The sequence below is a fragment of the Labrus mixtus genome, chromosome 11 (assembly GCF_963584025.1).
Source record: "Labrus mixtus chromosome 11, fLabMix1.1, whole genome shotgun sequence".
Classification (NCBI taxonomy): Eukaryota; Metazoa; Chordata; class Actinopteri; order Labriformes; family Labridae; genus Labrus; species Labrus mixtus.
Genome location: NC_083622.1, coordinates 7,939,247 through 7,962,317, shown reverse-complemented (window position 1 = coordinate 7,962,317; position 23,071 = coordinate 7,939,247). Strand labels below are relative to the sequence as shown.

General features: G+C 44.4%; 1 protein-coding gene across 2 annotated transcripts in view; it reads left to right on the top strand.

The window, feature by feature from the left end:
* Positions 1-10,129, top strand: part of smarcc1a (SWI/SNF related, matrix associated, actin dependent regulator of chromatin, subfamily c, member 1a) — a 29,213-nt gene extending 19,084 nt beyond the window's left edge. For both annotated transcript variants that reach the window (XM_061049809.1, XM_061049808.1), the window contains exons 23-28: positions 883-1,039; positions 1,945-2,123; positions 2,481-2,615; positions 5,536-5,860; positions 5,994-6,119; positions 6,985-10,129. In XM_061049809.1, the coding sequence (XP_060905792.1) occupies positions 883-1,039; positions 1,945-2,123; positions 2,481-2,615; positions 5,536-5,860; positions 5,994-6,119; positions 6,985-7,076 (1,014 nt within the window). In that variant the 3' untranslated portion in view covers positions 7,077-10,129. The remainder of the gene's footprint in view (positions 1-882; positions 1,040-1,944; positions 2,124-2,480; positions 2,616-5,535; positions 5,861-5,993; positions 6,120-6,984) is intronic.
* Positions 10,130-23,071: the final 12,942 nt, after the last annotated feature.

Below are 23,071 nucleotides of genomic sequence, written 5' to 3'. Positions count from 1 at the left end.
CCAAGGAAATGTGTGGTGCTTGAGCACTCACTCTAGTCAAACTTCTTGAGCACGATACAGATTGCCTAGTGGGAGTGCGCCCTTAATTGACTGGTAACAAGTTAGCATGGAAATATTAGCATTAAAACAAACCAATAATTATCAAATTAAAATTGTAATTGTTGCTGAAACATGTCCAGATTTCCTCCCTTGAGTTATGAAGCCTGACTGTAACGAGTAATATAATGACCGTCAACAGAAAACAATCCCATCTGAGCTATGATTCTAATGCTTTATTTGTTTATGTGCTTTAAATCAACCGTGGTTCCTATGATGAACTCAACCTGACAAGCCGCACTCCTACTTAAAATGAAAAGTAAAAATTTTCTGTTGGAACACCATTCCTCTCTCCTGCTCTGTGTGATTTGTGTTCCTGCTCTCTCTCACTTGTTTCGAGAATTCCCTCTGGCTGAATGTAGTGGGATGTTTTTAAAAGTCTAATTTGTCCCCGCTCTGCTGGGCAGCTTGTTGCCTCATTAGCATCCCTTAACCGATGTCAAACATCGTGTGTTCCTGTCCTAATGTCGGCTATCGTCCCCAAAAAAGTTGAAAGAGTCGTAATCCAATCTATTATTCTATTAGATAGTTAAGGCATTGAGCAGCTGTTTTTTTAGGGAGTGTTAATGTGTTACATGCTGCTATATTTGCCTGTTGATTATTTAAGTCACTTCTGAAATACGTTCATGTATTTTTGAAAGGTTTCTTGCTCATTAAGCTTGCACCACTAGCACTCGCATCGTCCCGTCTTATTACCCAGAGTAGGACGTGTAACCCGTGACCTTACCCTCGCTCCCCGTGGCTCTGACACTCATTACTCTGTGTGTGTGCATCTTCATCCTTCAGGCGGAGTTGAAGGACGAGGCAGAGAAGCCCAGCGAGTCTGCAGAGAAGAGCAGCGACAAGACGGAGGCCACCGAGAAGGTGAAGAAGGAGGGAGTGGAGACTTCAGAGCGCGAGGACGAGAACGAAGAGGGAGGGGAGGCCAAGGCGGCTCCAGCAGGTAGATCTGACATTCATGAAGAAAAATGTTTCGCTCAGTTTTTATTCACAAGAGTACAAATAAAACACCTCATTAGCAATAAGCTCCTAATTAAGGCCCAGTGTCCACCTGGCATTTTTTTTCTGAGCGCCAGCATCCTTTTCAATGAGAGAGTGTTTGCAGCAGCAGGCGGTCGCAAGGAGAAAAAGTGCAGCACCCAGCGTCTTTTTTTTACGAGTGCTCGGCCTTTGTTGTGCGGACTCTCCAATCACTCCAGTTGAAAATCTTTAAACTTTTCAGAAAGGTGCCGTTGACGTCACCGGCCTTTTTACAAATGTATGATACAGATTGTGTCTTGTACCTACATCCTCCCCATGTCTGATCGGGAAATAAAATATCTCATATATATAACGCTTTAGCAAGCACAAGTGCACAGCCAGCGCTTTACAGCCCAGAAAAAATGCTAGGTGGACACGGGGCCTAAGGGGGCAGCTTACTTTTATTTTTGTTAAGTAAAATTCTAAATATTTCCTGGATCTAAAACAATCCCTTAAGGCGCCTGATAGCCTAGTGGTAGTGTAGCGCGCCCCATGTACGGAGGCTTTAGTCCTCATCACAGCAGCCATGGGTTCAAACCCGACCTCGACCCTTTGCTGCATGTCATCCCCCACTCTCTCCTCCCTACACTTCCTGTCTCTCTTCAGTTGCCTCTTTCCCTCTGAGCTGCCTCATGATATCAGAGAACTCACCTGAAGAGGTGTACTACTTACTGAAGTTTGCAGATCCAAACTTTGACAGTAGACATTTGCTGGTTTTCGTTCTGTTTTCAACACACCTGTCCTTTTAAACTTTCATCAAGAGAGTGCAGAAGGACATTATTTTGTTCATTAAAGTTAAGTCTCTCTCTCTCTCTCTGTCCCCGTCAGACAAAGAGAAGGAGGAGTCCATGGAGACGTCGTCCTCGGACCAGGAGAAGGAGAAGGAGGAGAAGACGTTGACAGACGAGGGAGAGGAGAAGAGGAAGAAGCTGGAGCACGACATCGGAGAGGGAAACATCGCCACTGCAGCCGCCGCTGCTCTGGCGTCTGCTGCCACCAAGGCCAAGGTGAGACTGCGGAAGAGCTGAGTAAACCACAGCAAACACGCGTCATAGTCTGATGTTCTTTAGGTTCACAGGCGGTGCTATTTTCTTGACTTTCCTGTAACTCCCTGGTATGATCCTGTTACAGTTTCATAAAAATGTGTGCTATGAAGAAGGAATAGGTCAAGATTTCCCACATCTTATAGCAGGATTGCTTTTTCTAATTAAACATAATGAATGCTTTGTCTTGAAGACAAGCGTTGATCAACAGAGTGAAATCCATTCCTTTTTACTCCTGAAAGAGTAAACCACAGCAGATGATATTGTGATGATTCGGATATGAATGACTAATTCGTCTCCTCTTGTCCTCCGTTCGCTCAGCACTTGGCGGCCGTGGAGGAGAGGAAGATCAAGTCCCTGGTGGCCCTGCTGGTGGAGACCCAGATGAAGAAGCTGGAGATCAAGCTGAGGCATTTCGAGGAGCTTGAGACCATCATGGATCGAGAGAAAGAGGCCGTAAGTCAAAAGGAGCTTCAGTGCTTTCTGAGTGTTGAAGCTCAGATTAAATATTGATGTTAATTTGAGGCACTGACTTTCTACATGCTACATTAGCTCGCTTGCCTAACTTATTCCAGGGCCTTTTTTTCCCCCAATAAAAAGGGGCTCCACATCCCACCTCCATGATCAACCCCCCTCAAAGACACAAAACATTTTCATTACTTCATTGAACAGTTGCAACAACAAGCCTAAAACCAACACCCTGTGAAATCCGAAAAAAGTCTCTTAACTTGATCAAGTCATCAACATTACCTGCTGATGGGAACACCCGCTAAGAGCGCACAGACGTTCCTAGTACACACAAATATTTGCGAGCCAGCTTGGAGAGTTGCAGGTTTGTTGTGACCCTGTGTCTCTCGACCAAAGCAATGTGCTGCTGTCTGCAGAGAGGCGAGAATCCCTCATGTAAGTTTGCATCTCCTGAATCGCGCCCCGGCACGCTACCTTTGCCACAGTATTACTGTCTTAATTCACTGAAAAGGTCACGTTACCCTGAGAGCGCCCTCTGCTGGATCAAACTGCAAACTACTGATCCAGTAATAGTCTTTATTTGGATTTTGAACTGCTCTTTACACACACACCGAGGAAAACATGAGAATATTTACATGTATGCTGTGTTCAGTTTGGATGGATTTTGTGTGAATAACTTGTAATCATCCTGCTACATGATGAGGTAATGAACAGCACCTCATAAAAAATGTTCACCATGTAAGCAACGCTTCCTCGGCGGCGTATGCCTGGTGTGGGGATTAGTGTCTTCTGATGGTCTCATTACACAGCGGCCTCTACCATCAGTGTGTCGGTGTGACATGTGGTGTAAAAGCGCTTTACAAGCTCAAGTCCATTTACCAAGTCTATCCGGCATTGATTCAATAACAACCCGTCTTTCTTTTTTGGTTTCTAAATTGAAATAAGAAGCCGATAAATATTTAGACTTCATCTGCCAATGTGAGCTGGTGGGCATCTGCCAAAGAGAGAAGAGAAAACACACACACACAGCAGAGTTACTTCTTTGAGAGAGAGCTGAGAAGCAAATAAAACATCATCCAGAGAAAATCGACCACATAATCAGGGAAGAAAGAGTGTGACCTGCCTCTCCAGGGCAGATGAATCGCCCTCAGGTGTGTGTGTGTGTGTGTGTGTGTGTGTGTGTGTGTGTGTGTGTGTGTGTGTGTGTGTGTGTGTGTGTGTGTGTGTGTGTGTGTGTGTGTGTGTGTGTGTGTGTGTGTGTGTGTGTGTGTGTGTGTGTGTGTGTGTGTGTGTGTGTGTGTGTGTGTGTGTGTGTGTGTGTGTGTGTGTGTGTGTGTGTGTGTGTGTGTGTGTGTGTGTGTGTGTGTGTGTGTGTGTGTGTGTGTGTGTGTGTGTGTGTGTGTGTGTGTGTGTGTGTGTGTGTGTGTGTGTGTGTGTGTGTGTGTGTGTGTGTGTGTGTGTGTGTGTGTGTGTGTGTGTGTGTGTGTGTGTGTGTGTGTGTGTGTGTGTGTGTGTGTGTGTGTGTGTGTGTGTGTGTGTGTGTGTGTGTGTGACCTGCCACTGGACGATCCCGGGAGACGCCAGTGAGAGTGTAAAACTGTGTTTGTGCGATGGAGGCATCAGGAGCGTAGCCCAGTTTTCTACAGCTGTAAATAGTGCATGAAAAGAACTCTGGTTTACATAAGCTTTCCAAAGAAGGGAGAGAAATCAGAGCTCTGCTGCTGCCATCGGCTGTAAAACAGACTCACACAGCAGAGGGACACAAGACTGCTCGACGCTTCAGTCTTCACAGGCTCCGCTAATGTGCTCTGCTCTCCTCCCTTTGCACAACGTTTTAACACATTTTAATAATAATATTCTCCTTTTGATTCTTTAAAACGTGTTGAGAAATCTACTAAACTTCATAAAAGATCTTTTTGCACTCAGTCCAAGTTGACTCCGGTCATGCAGATGATTTCAGATTCGAGCATGACCCCGTTAAAAATCGCTGAAAGCAGTTTGCATCTTAACTAGAAGGTTTTCTTTTCTGCAGAGACAAATGCCTGTTTTTACATGTAGTTTATTCTTGTCCAGACGTTCAGAAGCTTAAAATCAGCTGGACTTTATTTTTACGGATGTTGAAATTACATTTTTTTTTTTACTTTTTATGCCTTTAATTTAAAAGATAGGACAGTGAATAGAGTCAGACATCACGAGAGAGAGAGAGAGATATTGGGGGATGAAAAAAAGGAGCAACAGGTCGGATTCAAACCCATACCTGTACTTAATGTGGTTACTCAATGAGCTCGTCAATTCACTGTGTGCGTTTACATCTGTGTAGTAGAGCGTAGAGAGCAGGCCCGTTAACCTGAGCTGCAGCGCCACCTAGTGGCAAGTGTCTGAATTGCAGTTTGAGCACAACATTTGACCGTTATTGTGGGCCAACATGTAAAAATCAGAATCAGCTTTATTGGCCAGGTATGCTGAGACATACAAGGAATTTTACTTCGGTGAACTGTGCTCTCCTATGTACAGGTACAACATTAAATATCAACAATAAACATAATAAGAAAAGACTAGTATTTACATGACTAAATATGAAACAGTGCAGTGGTAGTAGTGCAAAAGATGCTGAAGTAACATGATGTTAAAAAAAATGCAGTTATGTGACAGATGGGTTAATTTACATGTGGTAGTTTTAACAGTATTTACATTAAAAGTGTGCATAGATTGATCAATATATATTGATAAATATAAATAATAAGTTTGGGTGATGGCGTTTTACCAAATAGTCGCACATTCCTCGTTTAAACATCCCTTCAAAGCAGGAAGTTGTGCTGTGTGGAAAAACTGCACGATGCCTTTAATGGGACACTGTCAGTCTTTTCATGTGATCATCGTTCCTGTCGTTTCCTCCGTCTCTCTGCAGTTGGAGCTCCAGCGGCAGCAGCTGCTCACCGAGCGTCAGGCCTTCCACATGGAGCAGCTCAAGTACGCTGAGATGAAGGCGCGGCAGCAGATGGAGCAGCAAGCCGCCGCTGCAGCAGCAGCCGCAGCCCAGGCACAGGGACAGACTCCCGGGACTGGACCCCATCCTGGTCCTCCTCCACCAGGCATGCACCCTGGAGGACCTCAGCCACACCACGGAGCACCAGTGCCCCACCACGGAGGACCCCCATCCGGCGGTGCAATGCACACTGGCTTCCCCTCGATGGGTCACCACCCAATGGCACCCCTGCACCCAGGACAGACAGGTGAGAGACAGAAACACGGACCCTCATATTTAAGAATCTGGTGAATCTGATAAAAGTTGCAGCTCCAGCTGGAATTACATTTTTGAAACATATCAGACTTATATAATACTCACTTAACATTTATATTCTAAAGGTCCGATGGGACCAGGCCAGCCGATTCCAGGGCGTATGATGCCCGGCCCTCCCACTGCTGGCCCCCCTCCTGGGGGCATGCCTCCCATGATGCCCCCACGTCATCCTGGAGCTCCCAACGGCATGTGTGAGTACAAACCTCCTCGTGCCGTACTTTCCCCCTCATGTTTGTGTTGTGTGTTTAAATATTTAAACATGTATATATGTGTTCATCAGGACCCGCAAACATTAAAATGTGGCAACGCTTTTAGAAACGAGTGTTGACGCCACAAACAAGAGAAGAAAACAAACATTTCCAGGAATCAAAATATTAAGCTAATGTTTACTTTGAAAGCAGCTAAACATTTAGCCGCATCACCTTTAAGACATCGTCCATTTCTGGTTCATGGGTTTGTTTTTCTCTCCACTACAAACCTTGTAAAGATGGAACGCCATTCCTTAAACCAGCTGCAAACAAGCAGGCTGCAAAGAACATCAGACAAAAGCTGATTTTATTCTGAAATGCTTCTTTTAGGGTTTACTGGTTTTTAATATTAGTTCATTTGTTTTGCAGACGTGAGACCTCCGTCTAGAATACGACTCCCAGTGAAAACTTTATTAAAATGAACAGAATTAATCCTAACCGTTTTACAAAGCAGCTAATTTATTTTTAAGCGTTTGAAACGTTTAAAAAAGGAAAAACGTATCACAGCATCTGTGGGTGAACAATGAGTGTGGCTAACGTTAGCAGCTAGCACCGCCAGCCTTTCCGTCCTCTTTGCATGTTAACGTCCACATGTCCTGGATAGTGGTGGGCGGCTGCTCTTACACGCTCTAAGTTAGCGTGACGACTTTTAATCTGCAGTCTGCTAAATGTCACCTCCCTACTCGTCATGTTTTAATTATCTCCGTCTAGAGTCAAATCTATTTCACCCCCATGCCACAGTGAAGTCTCTTTGACCCCGTTACGATCTTTTCCTTGCTCTTGAACTTATCGTCCGTCCTCTTTCCAGATCCTGGTCCTCCACCTGCACAGCCTGAAGCCGTACCTGCAGTTCCTGTGGGTCCTCCTGCGCCCCCAAGTGCACGGGGGCCTGACAACTAAGACCTAACACACACACACACACATGACAAAAGCACACACACACACACACACACAAAACTATCTCTGACCCCCCCCCCCCCCCCCCGTATTGATCGCCTTTGCTACTGGCTACCTTTAACCCTCAACAGCCAAAAGCTTCCATAAACGTCATCACCAACACACACACACACACACACACACACACACACACACACACACTCAGGTTTCAGTGGCAAGGGTTACCCACTTAACACACACACACACACACACACACACACACACACACACACACATGCAGACTTCCTCTCAGGGCACTGCGGCAAAGGGTGGTCGAGTAATAAACACTGTTTCCTGCTCTGTTGGGCCAGATGGAGGCTGGAGAGAACGACTCTCTACACACGACAAAACGAGGAGACAGAAACCGACTGTCTCACTTTTTTTTTCTCTTTTCGATGAGTTTTTAACGACACTGTAACCCCCCCCCCTCCCCCTCCCCTTACCCCCCTCCCTTCCCGCCACAAAGAAACACACTCCTATTTCTGTCTGCTGCCCTTTTCTTCAAGCCAAACACTAGGGGGAGCTAGTGAGACAAAAGTGACCGGCAGACATGGAGGGGTGTGTGCTGAGTAACCAGAGCTGTAACACACACACACACACACACACACACACACACACACACACACACACACACACAGAGGGCGCCCGGCCTCTTGTCTTGACGAGTATCTACCTCTCGCTCCTCTTTTTATGAAACACTGTACTTCTGTGTGTGTGTGTTTGTCTGTAAATGTGTGTGTGTTCAGGACAGAGGGAGGGTTTGGTGGCGTTGCCCTCGTCCGCCTCCTCTGATAATAATTAGTTCCTCCTTTTTAAAACGAGACTTTTGCATTAATGGTTATTTTTTAGTAAAGAAATGAAACATCTTTGGAATCATTTAGTTCTCTAAAAATAATTGTCAACTATTTCAATGAACGATTTTTTTTCTTTTATTCATTCAGAGTCGAGCTTCATAAATATCGATGTCGCCTCGTTTCTTTACGCCTCTAAACTGAACTTCTGTAAGTCGAGGACAAAACAACACAATTCAGGATTTCATTTTCGGTGATTCGGGATTTTAATTTTTCAGTGAGCGCTGGCAGCACGACAGCGCTGTAAATGGACGCAGGCCCGTACTGAGATCATCGTTCTGGACGTTGTTACAGATTTGTGACTCTAAAGTCTCGATGGTTTCCGGCTTGTTTCTTTAGATGCAAAGAAACAAAGATGGAGTCTGGGTAACTGTCACTCGAGACAAAAGCGTGATAACGACATTTATGAGTTGTGATTTCGAGTCAAACAGAAAATTACTCGTTACCATGGGAACCTGAGTAAAATCAAATCTATGAATGTTTGTCCCTTTAGGGCTTCCGTAGAGTGACACGTTTGATCTCTGAAACATTAATGCAAAAGTCTGAGACGACCCCAGAACGCCAGGCAGCGCCATCAACACACACACACACACACAGAAGAGTAAGCTAATCCGAGGCTCACACTGGAGGCTGCGTGTGCGCACACACACACACACACAGACTTGGCCAGACCCTGCCACAAGTCACTGGACGACCACACACACACAAAACACACGCATACATCTTATCTCCTGCTGACCTTCACCCGGCCTTTACAGAGAGGGAGACGCCATGACGCTCTTCCTCAGCGCGCTCGGCTTCTAGATGTTTTGGGGGGTTTTTTAGGTGCTGACACTGTAGCGAATGAACGGCCCGAACTTCAAACACCTCTGCTCACGATATCCGAACGCTTACTGCTGCCTACCTCGCTAACCCCGCCTCTCACACACACACACACACACACACACACACACACACACACACACACACACACGATCGTTTAGCCACTCTCCACAGGAAAACCAAGCAATATCCTCATTCCTGTGTATCCTCTCAAACACACCGCTGTTTAATACGTGATGCAATATGAGAACCTGTCATGTTGCCGTGAAGTAAAATCCCATCTATTTATTTACAGAGTTAAAAATGGCGTTTAATCAGTGAATCAGCTGCTTCCGTTTCTTTTTCAAGCTAAAATAATCACGCAACCCGACACCAGGCAGCTCCGCTCAGCTTCTTAAATGTGTTTTTCTTCGTCTTTTGTGATTATTATCGGATTATTTTTGAGTTCTCGGGAAGCTGTTGCAACAACGACGTACATTTCAAGACGTCATCTTTGGTTTGAGGAGCTTTTTAAGACGCACTCTTTCATGATGCCCGTGCATTTTTAAGATCACATGTTTGAAAAGTGTTCGTCAATTAGCTCGTTCTGTCTTCAGTGGGCCGCCACACGCGGCTCGATTCATGCACGATTAATTTAAGCGTAAGCTAGCCTGAAATGAAAGTCGATTCATTTAACAATAAACGGATAAATGATCTTAACTCGCTAATTTCCCCAGCACCAGTCAGACGCCGATCATCTCCCAACATCTACACACAGGTTACAAACTCACTCCTCTTGATGTGACCTATGACCTCTAACGACCCCGCCCTCCCCCCGCCACCTTGCGCTAGCACTGTTAGTACCTCTGCTACCTCTTCCTCGCTCATCTGCTAGCTACCTCTTCTAGAAATCTTCCTCTCTGCTACCTCTCTGCGCGCCCCCTTCGCTACCTCTCGTTCCCATTTTCTTTCTTAAATCTTCTTTTTTTTTTTTTTTTATTCCCCGCCCACGCGACTGCTGCATCGCCTCGCCCCCACCGCCCGCCTCTCCCTGTCGTCCGTCAGAGGAAGAAGAACACGCATCAGAACACACGTACGGTCATGTGACGCCCGCCCCCCCCTTCCTCCTTTCCTCATCCAGGCTTGTTATATAACATCACTTAAATATGACTACCCCCCCACCCCCCACATATATGATCTTTAACCTTCTTTGTGTAATGTATTTTTAAGGAGAAGTTTTGTGTAGATGGAATTTTTCTCTGTTCTTTGGAAGTTTGTAGCATTTGTTTCCCTTTTTTTTTATTTTCTATGGGGTCTGTTGGTACTTGGACCTAGACACTGTCGAATAAACTGTGTTTTGTACGACGTTGATGTCCCGCTTCTTTCTTTTATCTTACATTCACTTCTCTCTTCTTTTTTTAACACATAATCCTGTTAAAGGAAGACTGTGCGACTTTTTGATCCAGTAGACGTCGCCCTTGAGCACCACCAGCATGAAACCAAAACAAACTGCTGTTAGGCCACGCCTCCTCCATACTGAAGCCTACGCTCTCCTCCAGAGACACATCTCCAACCCCCCTCCCTTTGAGCTCGCACAAAGGAGTCAAGTGTAAGCGGCCAACAAAACTGTCCTCGGCTCGAGCTGCAGTCACCTGTGTCCTGCATTGTTGTGTTAGCATGCTAATGTTAGCGCTCTTTAGTTAGCTTGTAGCTTCACATTGCATGTAAATTGACACAGAATGAGCGTGATCTAAAAACTCTTACTAACGTCCAAATAATCAGTGAGTATGTTCTTCTTCTTCTCTCTAGTTCTTGACTAAAACAGCTTTTATACACAAGGGGAGGAGCCGGCCGTCCCGTCCATGTAAACACGGCTCTGACAACAACACAGCCAGCGGGACTCGAGCTTCTCACTCATTGTAGACAGTCATGATTCAGAGACACATTTACACAGGATAGACTGGATTTCTGATTTATTTCTATTTAACATGTTGCACATTCTTCTTTTAAAGGCTACATTTAATCTTTCAAGGTCTAAAGAAAAACGTCCACTGGAAGCAAGACTTGTCAAAATCACAGCAATGTTTCACTCTGTCTTAGTCTTTCAACTGAAAATATCAAACTAACTTTCTTTGAAAAGTCTGAATTATTTTAAAGAAAGTTTACTGAGGTGGAAATGTAACAATAAAATACTTTTAATAATGATAATGGCATCTCAGAAAACGTCCTGTGTATCATCAAGAACTTCTTGCTTTTCGATTCCTTTTAGGGCATTTCATAATTTTCCCACTGGGAAGTCAAGAAGACGTCTTAGTTTGGTACCATTCCCCATTTCTGATAAATAAATGGGTGCAGAACTGGACCACTTGGTGGAGACGGGGTTTAAATTTCATGTTCGGGCCGTTAAGATTCCTCTCTGTAATCTTCAGCCGGTTTCCTCCAAACACGCCCTCAAACATGGCTCCTCTGCTCGGCCTGCTGGGAGCAGTAAAGGAGAGAAGACGTTCTCAGTGTGGTGTTTTTTCTGCTGAGCTCTTCATCTGGAGCATAAGTTTGTGTGTGCGTATACATGACGTCGAAATGTTGAGGATAACAAGAGTCCTGTAGCTGTTTCCAATCCTAATCCCTGCCAACCGGCCGGCTGTGTAATCTGGAGAGAGGGGGGATTTCTCCGACCGGCAGATTGACCAACAGGATGTTATCAAGCGGGATGAGGGTCCAGAGGGTGATTACAGGACTCCCCATGTGGGACGAGAGATGGGGGGGGGGGTGGGAAATATTTTTTATTTTAAATTTTTGTGTTTTAAAAAAAGCAGCCGATTTGACGTTACCAACGAGCTCTGTGGGAACAATGATGGTGACATCTCTCTCTCTCGACATCCTAAGGCCCCATGTCCTCCTGGCGTTTTTTTTTTCTGAGTTCCGGTGTCGTTTTTCAATTGATTTCAATACGTTGAGAGCGTTTGCAGCAACAGGCCGTCGCCCGGAGTTCAAAGTGCACTGTTTTTTTTAATTGAATTAATCGTGATTTTTTTCATCATGGTGCGTCCTGAGGCTAGACTGGTTGAGAATCACTGGATAAGAGCACAAACCTAAACCTTCTACTGCAAATATGTCAGGTTATTTTGATGTTCCCGGCCAGTAAGAGTTTGTCCGGTTATTTTCGGGACATATACAATTGAAACAGGCTACCCAGAGAGGCTTTTAACATTGACTCATTTACATTTTGCTGACGCTCCGACTGAGAATATCTGTCAGAAAGGGAAGAAAAAAAGAGTTGAATGTTTTACACAATGGCATCTAAAACCTGACACATGATATCAAACTCTGACCTTTTATCCGGGAAACAGCCCGTCTGTTCGACCGTCTGCAGCCACGCTGATGTCACACGTCTTTAAATTTAGGTGTGAGGTTTCTCCTCCTCTCATGTTTAGATGACGGGCTGACAGCTGACAGTGAAATGATTGACACATGTCTGTTGAAATCTGAGATGAGATGATGTCCTGGTGGAAGTTTAGCTGCCTCCCATCGGTCTGAGTCGCACTCGAGGGCGAGAAGAAGCCCATGAAGCCACATGATGAGACTCCATACATGACATGTTTACTACCATGGGCGGTTCTAGGCAGGGGCCAACAGGGGTCAGTGCCCCTGTAACACTGAGCTTGGTCCCCCCTGTGGCCACCCCTCCAAAAGGAAGAGCCCCCCCTAATAACACATACACAGTATTTGAATCAACAACTGGACTCATAATCTAGTATTTAATTCTGTTACTGAAACAAATATAAATCATGATATTTTATGTTGTGGTATTTAATGATGTGCGCTATTATTTGGCATAATATATATATTTTTTAAAGCGATCATCTTTGTCTATTTTCATCTGGGTTTAATGTTCCCCTCTGACAAATCAACTGGCCCCAGTTTGGCCCCTTCAGTAAAAGTGGTCTAGAACCGCCACTGTTTACTACTTAAATCTGAAGCTGAAGCCTTATTTTTTCATGATCTTGTTTTCTTGATATCATTTATGCTGACGGCTAAAAGCAAAGATTAATTTCATATTGTGTAATCATAGAACGACACACAGTCCTTAGATATGTAAAAGAAGGGTCTCAGGGTCTCCTTTTTCCTCCAAATATTTTCAGTGGATGACGAGTTAGGGAGGCCACTTGAACAGCCGTACTCTTTTACTTCAGAGCCATGCTTTTTTAATACGTGAACTAAGAAAGGCCTTCCCTGAAGAAGATGTCTTAAGGGAGCGTATGTTGCTCCAAAACCTGTTTATATGGTTCAGCATTAAAGGGGACATATTATGAAAAATCCTCTTGTACAGTGTTTTTGAACATATATCTGGGTAACCTGAGTGTCTACAGACCCACAAAATGTGAAATAAACCCATCCAGTCCTTTGTTTGTGGTCTGCATAAGTCTTACAACACAGAGAAAAATGTGCTCTCCTTGTGATGTCACAGTGGGATTCTGGTAAAATAAAAAAAATACCCTTGATTTCTGTCTGGGTGCTGACAACAAGCTGGATGGTCCCTCTCCTCATTGGCTCTGAGAAGGATTTTCAAACAAAGAAGGTGCCCGCCTCAGTCCTCAGCGGGGGATTGGCCCGCTCTGCTTGCAATCGCAAGGAGATTTGAGTGAGCTTCTGGGTGGGCGTGTCCTTGAACAAGCTACAGGGGGAGGGGTCCATCGGCGCCACGTTTTGACTCCGTACGTCGGAAATAGAAATTACCTCTTTCTCAAATAACGACATGAGGAAGAGCCTGATCTGACTTCATATGTGCGTGCGTGAGTGCGTGTGTGCGTGCGTGCGTTCCAGCATGTTTCATAATTAACACAGTCTCTCCCTCCGGCCTCCCACATCTGCACTAAATCTGCCACTACCCATGAGCTTTACACTCTTCAACTCAAGCGTTCTGTGTTTCTCTCTCTCTACATTTTATCTGTCAAACCTCGACCATCACTCCTCTTTTTACAACCTCTGACAACATTTTTACCTCAGATGTCACTTGTCCTCCCGGCACCCTTACGCTTATTCTCTCCGGCCACACCAGCAGCTGGTGACACAGACATGTCAGTAAATTCAGTCCCCCTGTGATAAATAGCTCAACTGGATTCATTGACACTGAAATGGTTCTCTGAATTGTTAGTTTGCATTTGGTTAACCCTTGATTTTTTTTTTTATGTGCATGAATTCATTTTTACAAAAATATTCATGTTACAGTCTCTCCTAACAGCAGACGACGCGAGCGAGCATCAGCAACAAAATCCACCTTCCATTCTATTGTTCCCTATTGGAGTGTCCTAACTGAATGCGAGTTTGTCCATCTTCAATATAAAAGCACAACATAGCATATTGTTTGCAAGGGGACACTGAAATTCACAGAGCAAAGAATTTAATATTCAACTGATGCAGTGTGGACAGCCAGCATGCGATCCTGTGCAATGAGACGCAACATATAACTAGTGCTGGTAGGACACAGTGGAAGAAAAATGAAGCCAATGTGGAAGTGCAAGAAATGTCCTCGAGTGTCCACTTGAGGTTGACCACATCAGCCTCAGGAATCCCTTTTAGGTCCCACACAAGCGGAAAACCTCCAGAGTTGAAACATGAAGCTTCTGCGCTAAGTGTACCATCCTGCAGTTCCTAAATCGTCCGCTTGAGGCTGGCTGCAGAAGCACAGGAAGTCACATACACACTCATTCAAAAAAAGCCTGTTTGTACAGCAGAGATTAACATGTTTACAGCGTGGTTAAAAAAAAAACTAGTCATGCATCTGTCTCCTGATTTTTCTCCACTTGTTCATGTCTTGACTCTGAAACAGTCTCTAAACATTACCCTCCTGTCAAATACATTTACATTGTTTGTATATCTCAGTCCTCATTCATGTTTTCCATCATGTTTGTGTGTGCTTGTGCTTCTTGAACCCTGCAGCTACCTCAGGCCCTTTTGTTGGAGGAGCATGTTGCTATAGCGATGGTCACTTGGCAACAGCTTATGGGCCTGTGGCGCCCAGTGTTACGTCTGGCAGGTAGGTGGAGGTCGGGGTCACACTGTCAGCGATGACTGCACATGTTTTGAGATCACAACCACCTGCTGCACGGTGGAGACAATTGTAACAGAGTCTTGTAGAGAAGAAAACCTTGGAGACATCTTTACCAGCTGCTGATGATTTAAATAAAAAACTTCAGCAGATTAAAATAACTGCACCAGGTTTATGTTTATGCTAGGTGGTTTGAGTCAATCATCAATGCATCTGTTCAAACTTCAGATTTTGTCGAGATGATTCTGTTGCTTCTTCCGCTACTTCCGGGTCATGTCTTGCTTCAGGAGACCCCCAGTCCCCCCCTCGCCCTCCGACAGGGATAGTCTCCCGCTCTGAGGATCATCATGTGTGAACAACCAGATCAGGAGAATCTCCGCAGCTGCAGTCCTCCTGAAATTCTCCAGAAATGTTCAGGAGTGCATGAGTGAAAACGGCTTTACACATTGACTACACAATGCTGTTAAACTGTGTAGGAAAAAGTCTTTTTCCTACTCAATTCAACTGATTTGGTTTAGTATGATTTAATGAGTAAGGCGACATAGTAGAGCAATTAAATAGATAATTAATCCACTACATACATGATAAAGAACACCTGAAAAGAGAGCTGACTCAGTCAATATTGCAAACCAACATCTCTGCCTTGTTTATAGATGAGGTGGGGGTGCATGTTTATAAAGCTGACATTTGCGGTGTGTGTGTGTGTGTGTGTGCGCGTCTGTATTTATGAGTGTGTGTCATGAAAAATGTAAAAGGCTAAAGTAGGGCAGCAGGTTCACAGCTCCACACGGGCTCGTGGGGTGACAGAGCCGTGCAAAGACACATCCCTCCTCCTCCTCTCTGCCTTCCTCTACCTCCATCTTATCCCCTCTCTCTCTCTCGCTCTTTTTTTATAAGATTTATTTTTGGGCTTTTGTGCCTTTTATGGAGAGATAGGAGAGTGGATAGAGTTGGAACTTAAGGACAGAGAGAGTGGGGAGTGACATGCGGGAAAGGAGCCACAGGTCGGATTTGAACCAGGGCCGCCCACTTCAAGGACTATAGCCTCTGTACATTGCGCACGCATCGCACCCTAACCACTCGGCCAACAGCGCCCCTCTCTCTCTCTTTCTGTTGCTTATCCTCCTCGTCACCTCATCACCTCTCCTCTCTCCTCATCCTCTCTCTCTCACCTCCCCCACAGGGCGAGAGTTTCTCCCTTGTCCTTCCTCACACCTCTCTGTCTGAAAGGTTAATGTGATAATGGCGACAAAGGCGATGGCGGTGTTAAGGATGATTATAACAGGGAGGAATGACGATAAAAAATATGATGCTGTATCTGAGAGTATGAAATCAGGGAGGGAGAAAAAGTGAGAAAGACATGTAGGAAAGGAGCCACATGTGGGATTTTAACCTGGGCCGGCCACATGGGCAATATAGCCTCTGTACATTTGGCGCGACCTAACCCTGTATTTCACCTTCTGCCATCTTGATGATAGCTCAGCGAACGGCGGAAAGTACCTCGCGTGACCCGTATTTGAGTATGTTGCTAACAGCATTTTAATGGTCGTTTAGTATGCGGTGTAAATATTTTGAGTATGTAGGAGGCAGTATGTAGTGCGGGCTTTCAGACACAGCCTTTGAGTTTCCTTTTGTAGGACACACATGTACCCATCAGGGAGTAACTTCCTTTAAAGGTTGAATGTAAATGTGAATTTCAAGATGCAGCTTTGCTTCATGCTCAATATTTAGAAAAACAACAACAGCAACCGGTTGCTATGGCCGGTTGCCGTGCAGGATATTGTTGTTGTTTAAAATGGAGAATGTTCCTCTGTGACATGGAGTGAGGCCTTATGACAAGTCGCAGCCGTTCTCGAATCAAACTGTAGAAACATCTCGACAGGAGTCTTCAGTTTAACTCTGACTTTGTTCGAGTTAACACCGTCGACCGGATCCCCGTCAACATTTCGATTTCGAGATTTAATTTGGAATGAGCGAGTTATTAGCTGACAGCATGGTGAGTTGATTTTATTCAACTGTTTCAGAGGTCACAAAGAGTGATCCCCTACAGCTGGTTAGAGAGTAAACGTTGAATCTCAGTTTGATTAACATGTTATTTAATCAAGTCTAATTTATTTACATTAAAGGAAGAATCAAGTCTATCCAGTGTAAATAAGTCTCAGAGCTCCTGAAAACATGTGTGTGAAGTTTCTTATTCTAAATCCACTCTGATCCTGTATTTGATCATGCCTATAAATCCCTCTATTTCAGCCCTGCTCAGAACAGGCTGTTTCTGTGTCTGTACCTTTAAATATGTAAATGCACTGTGTCTGACCACGCCCCCTCTCTGGAAGGGCTTGGGGGTCTCAGGCTTTCTCGCTCCATGTCCTATTGTTTACGGTGAGAAGGCGGACTCAGAGGGCAGAACAAACACCTAACTGTGGGAGTGTCACCCACCTGGGGGAGGGGTTACTGCCCTTTGTGAGGTCATGAAGGGAAAATCTCCAAACGGCCTGTTTGAGCACACATTTTCTGAAAAGTGGAGCAGGGAAAAGACGAACAGGATGGACTTTTCTCATCATTGGGGGGTTTGTAGACAGACTAGAGACACATGTTAGAGTTAGAGAAACATGGTGATGTGGATTTTACAGAATATGTGACCTTTAAATGTTTATTTAATCTGATAATAAAAAGTGTAAAATGGCATCTTGCATTTATAAAGTTGAAGTTCCTGGAGGTAAGGTTTCCTGATAAACAGAAGCTACAAGAAGTTTCTGATCGCTCTTTTATATCTATTTAACTTTTGCATATTTCTCAAAATGTTTTTAAAATACATTTTCAGTTATTGAATTAGGAACATTTGTCCAATAACAACAATCGATCACTATCTGTCTCCTGTAGAGCGCATATAGGGATCAGAAACAGTACCCAACAACATCGCCGTCCTCCTCCTCCTCTTCAGACGAAGACAGCCGGGCCGTCCTGGGTGTTCTCTCCTCCCCGTCATCTGACTACCTGGTTCGCTCGTACCTGGGAGAGGGCACCTTTGGAAAAGTGGCCAAATGTCTGAAGATGGCCACCAGAGAGACGGTGGCTGTGAAGATCATCAAGCACAAAGAGTTCAGCCCCAAGGCTCAGAACGAGGTAGAGTGACGCTGACGTTTGTGATTTACTTCATGTATGATGCAGACAAATGGTTTTTTAGGGTAGGGTAAGATTTGAAAAATAAAAAGGGACACACATTTAGGTTTCCCATGTTTAACCTTTGTGTTGGCAAGTCAGCTGTTTTTATGTTGCAATTAACATTTTTATATACAGTTGGACAAAACCTACTTCACCATTTCACACACACTGGTCACTACATTGGACAGCTATTCAAAAGCTGCCTTACACATACTACCATCAACAACAACATTATGAATTACTCTGTACTGCTTTTGTACTATTAAACTGTCTTATGTCTGAAGGTTAATCGAGCCTCTGCATGTAGCCTGTTAGCTCAGTCGGCTTCATTCTCCTTAAATCTAACATGTCTGAACGTTTTTAGGTGGAAATCCTGCAACAGCTGAGAGCTTTCGACCCGGACAGATACAACATTGTCAAATTCATCGATGCGTTTGTCGACAAAGGGAATGTTTGTCTGGAGTTTGAAATGCTCGACATGAATCTGTGGGATTTCCTGGAGAAGAAACCTGCGAACTCTCTGACCGTGAAAGAAATACGACCAATCCTACACCAGGTATGTGCTCGTTCTGTCGGTACAGCAGCTTTAGCACCAGATACGAATTTACAAAGGAATGGAAAATTAAATGCCACACATTAGCACAAGCTAACCGCTGGTGTTTGTCGCCTGCCTCTCCAACAGGAAGCAGACCATCAGCGTCCGCAACATACCACCTGACACAGTGACTTATGTGGTGGAATTTCTGTAGTTATTTAGATTATAATGTACAGACGTCATTAGGTTTATTCACTGTTCTATAATGTCAGTCAGACCTGGAAGAGTTCAGCTGTTATTAGAACACCAAGTACAGCTTAGAGAGTGTCAACTGTTTTTCCTGATATCTGCGAGGATGTTTGGTAGACTTATTGTCTCCTCCAGTGTAATTGACGTCACAAATTAGTTTAGGTGGGTCAATGTGACACAACCCTGATAATGGTAATGTCTTTTGGGATATATGCGATGCCTTTCGAAGAGTTCGGCAGATGTGGTTGAGCAATACAAGTGTAGTACACAAGTGTGATGTTGATCCATGTCTCCTCGAGTATTCATCTTATGTATAAACTTTCATCAACGAAAGCCATCTGAGTCAACTGAGTCTTATTGTGTGAAGTCAAGTCTTAGTAATTTCCTCAACAACTTAACCTTTTAAATATGTTTGATTCACTTTAGGTGGCGATTACCTTACAGCTCCTGAAGAGCCAGGGAGTAGTACACGCAGACTTAAAACCGGACAACATCATGTTGGTGGACCACGTTAACCAGCCGATGAAGGTTAAGGTGATCGACTTTGGGTTGGCTTGTCCGGTGTCACCCAAAGAGTGCGGCACAGACATGCAGCCGCGATTTTACAGGTATGGATACAGAAACACTTCATCATCATCATCATCTGCTGTAGATTCGATTTTAAAATAAAGCGGCAGACATTTTTAAACAATGTGTGACCTCTTTGTTTCTCAGGGCTCCGGAGGTCATCCTGGGATCCACCTTCACAGCAGCCATCGACATGTGGTCTCTGGGCTGCATCGCTGCAGAGCTGTTCCTGGGTCATGTGCTTTACCCGGGCAGGTGTGAATACGACATGGTACGTTCTTGTTAGGACACTTATGCGGCAGAATTTCAGAACGCTTCTCACTGGCTCGTACTGTTGCTAGGTTACGGAAGTTGACTTACTGCACCTTTAGGTCTGCTTGAAATTATAGTTCCACATGCCTAATATTTGCATTTATTGAAGGAAATTCCACCAAGAGACCTTCTGTGACGGCATGCGCAGCAGCTTTAGACGTGAGATCAGTTTCTCCTCCGACCATTGTTGTAGACAAAGCTGATATCAGAAGTCTCGCCTGTGCTTGATTTTTACTGGTCGTTGAGGGAAAAGTGACATTGAAGAGTGACGCTGTGATCCCAAAGTTGTATTCAAAACTAAGATTGCTGAAATACATTTTTAAAAAGCTGACACCGTGGGTACTTTTAGCAATTCTGAGGTCGATGGCTGAAGACGCTGAACTGCAATGAATCCTCATAGAAAATGGACGCTGCCGGCATGAAAACGGCATTAGTGGACACCGTATTTATGCTTTGAGGGCCTAAAGACAAAGTCACCGAAATAAGTAGGGAACAGCTAGCTTTGCACCGAACACTGAAGATCGTTAGAGATCCTCTTTCTGGGTCTGTCTGTCTGTTTGTTTTTGGGAGAGAAAGAAATGTCTGCAGAAAAAGATGATCAAAATGTCAATAATTGTTTTTTAATTCAATCAGGAGCATCAAACTTAGAGACTTAAACGTGAGTGAAGAGGTGGCCTGACTTTGTGCATTTGTGTTGTTTCAACAGTTGCGTCAAATGGTGCAGACTCAGGGTCAGCTCCCGCGGCAAGTTCTCAACAATGGAGTCAAAACCCAATGTTTTTTTAAGAAGAAGAAGGGCCGCCGATGGAGGTTAAAGGTAAGAACATTGACTGACTCTTACCTTCAGTGTGTTTGTTTCCGTCCTTCATATTATCAGTTTGTCTTTTCCTCCCCCGCCGCTTGCTGCGTTCGGGACAGATTCCGCTAACCGAGCTTCATCTCTCTTTAGACACCGTTAGAATATGGAGACACCAGCTACTGTGAGACCAGATTCTACTCCCTGGATGACTTGAAGAAGGTCAGACCAGCCTGCCATCTGTCGGATGAGGACACTATGGCCGAGACCGAGGACCAGGACATCTTTGTGGACTTACTGAAGCAGATGCTTCAACTCGATGTGGACAAACGGATGACACCTGACCAGCTTCTGGAGGATCCATTCATCACTATGGGGGACCTCGTAGACAACTTCCCCGACAGCTTCTAGTAAGTCTGAGTTAAGATGAAGTGTGCAATCCAAGCGGAAACCTCTGGCGTTAAAAAATGAAGCCGATGCAGAAGTGCAAAAATTCCTGCAGTTCCTTGAGTGTCCACTAGAGGCTGGCTGCAGAAGCACAGGAAGTCATATACACACCCATTCTAAAAAGCCTATTTTTACAGCAGAGATTAACATGTTTACAGCCTGGTTCAAAAAAACAAATAGGTCTGATTAGCTCATGTCATGGCGATGTTAAATTCTGTGATTGTTTTCTTCCAGTGTTAAATCGTGTTGTGAGATGATGAAGGTCTGTCAGAACCCGGAGGATCAGGCGGCCCAGCAGTCTTTTGTGGACCAGCAGCCCTCCACTAGCACTGCCAGCCTCCATCAGCACAACATCTCCAGACCGATTACTCCGGCCTGGCGCAGTCTGAGTCACCAGGAGCATCCCGTTATACTGAGCATCGCATCGGCTGTCTCCAGCACTCTGTCCATCGTCGAGGACTGGCAACCATCAGAACCACAACAGACCAGTTTCACGGTTTACAAAGACACGACTCGGCTGGAACAGAAAACGCTGATGGACTCTGAGGACGCTCCATCCTACACAGGTGGAGGTAAACGAGCAAGAGACACGAAGACAGACACTTTGACTAGTTACAAGTAAGTCTAACTTTCTTTTTTATTTAACTGATGTCCTTATGAATGTCTGCTTCTGTATCCTGATATTTGTTGTTACATTTAAGAGATTCAAACAGTATTTGGTTTTTACAGAAGCCCGGACAGAGACAGAAAAAAGTTGAGGACGGACTGCGAGGTCGAGACAAAGACAGGTAGACTCATCTGTAGCAGACCGCACTTTGAATCATCTGTTTAATAATTAGAGATGCAGCAATTGGAGAAATCAAGGCCAATACAGATACCGATTTTTAAAAATAGAAACTTGGCCAATTGTCAATTCTGATACCGATGTTTGTTTCATGAATTCAAACTGGCTAATATGATGGACATGGATGTAGCATCAAAGAAGATAAAATATAATCAGAGTGAGGAGAAACACCAAGTGGATAAAGCTCGTTCTAAAACGAGGGTGAACCATGTGTTGTCTTTTACCCGTGGACGTGGAGTTGGTCTGCTTCCTGTTGGACAGGCAGGTGACAAACACTGGCGGTTAGCTTGTGCTAGCGTGCGGTAGCTAGCAGAGTAGGTACCGGCAGTAAACGTACACACTACGTCCTGCAGGGAGGGTGAGCGGCTGGGGGGCAATGAGCCCAGGAGGAGGGGCCAAGTTTGAATGTTGTGTTTACAAAATGTTACTGACTCCTCCTTTAAATTAAAATACTGATTCACTTCATATTTTAATCTGTTTTCAGACTTATTAGAAAACCCCAAAGAGGCTCCAGACGAAGCAAAGCCTCCGAGGAAGAGGACATGGGATATGTTTGTAGCTTCAAACTGTGGACTAAGGTAGGTTGATGGTAACTTGTCTATACTGATGATATATTTCACTTGGCTATTAAAGTGTAAGAGATTTACGTTCAGGTCTTCCAAACAGAAAACCAGACAAAAGCTCACCAGAGAAGAAGAGGATGAAGGTGAATCTGCTCTGTGAGCTGAAACATCCATCAAGCGAAGCTGAAGTTAAACCTCAGAGGAAACGGAGCTGGGACACTTTTGTCGCCTCATATACTGGCCTAAGGTAGGTTTTATATTCCTTTCTGTAAATAGTTACATTTAAATGTTAAAGTTTGTAAATTTGACACGAGTTTCTGATCATGCAGGAATCTGAAACGTGATTCACCGGAGAAGAAAAAGATGAAGATGAACGAGGACGAGACAAATACAGGTGAGCTCTAAATTAACATGCCCCACCATCTTCATCATCATCATCATCATCATAAAAGAAAACCGAGTTTGAGAAGTTAATAGAAACTTAGTGACTCTACCTTTATCTGTAAGATGTTTAAAATTGTTGGTGAACATGTTAAAGGAAGAATGTGCGACATGTTCCACATAAATATATCATAAATCCAGTCCATCCTGTGTAAATGTGTCTCTGAGTCATGACTGTCTACAATGAGTGAGAAGCTCAAGTCCCGCTGGCTGTGTTGTTGTCAGAGTCGTGTTTACATGGACGGGACGGCCGGCTCCTCCCCTTGTGTATAAAAGCTGTTTTAGTCAAGAACTAGAGAGAAGAAGAAGAACATACTCACTGATTATTTGGATGTTAGTAAG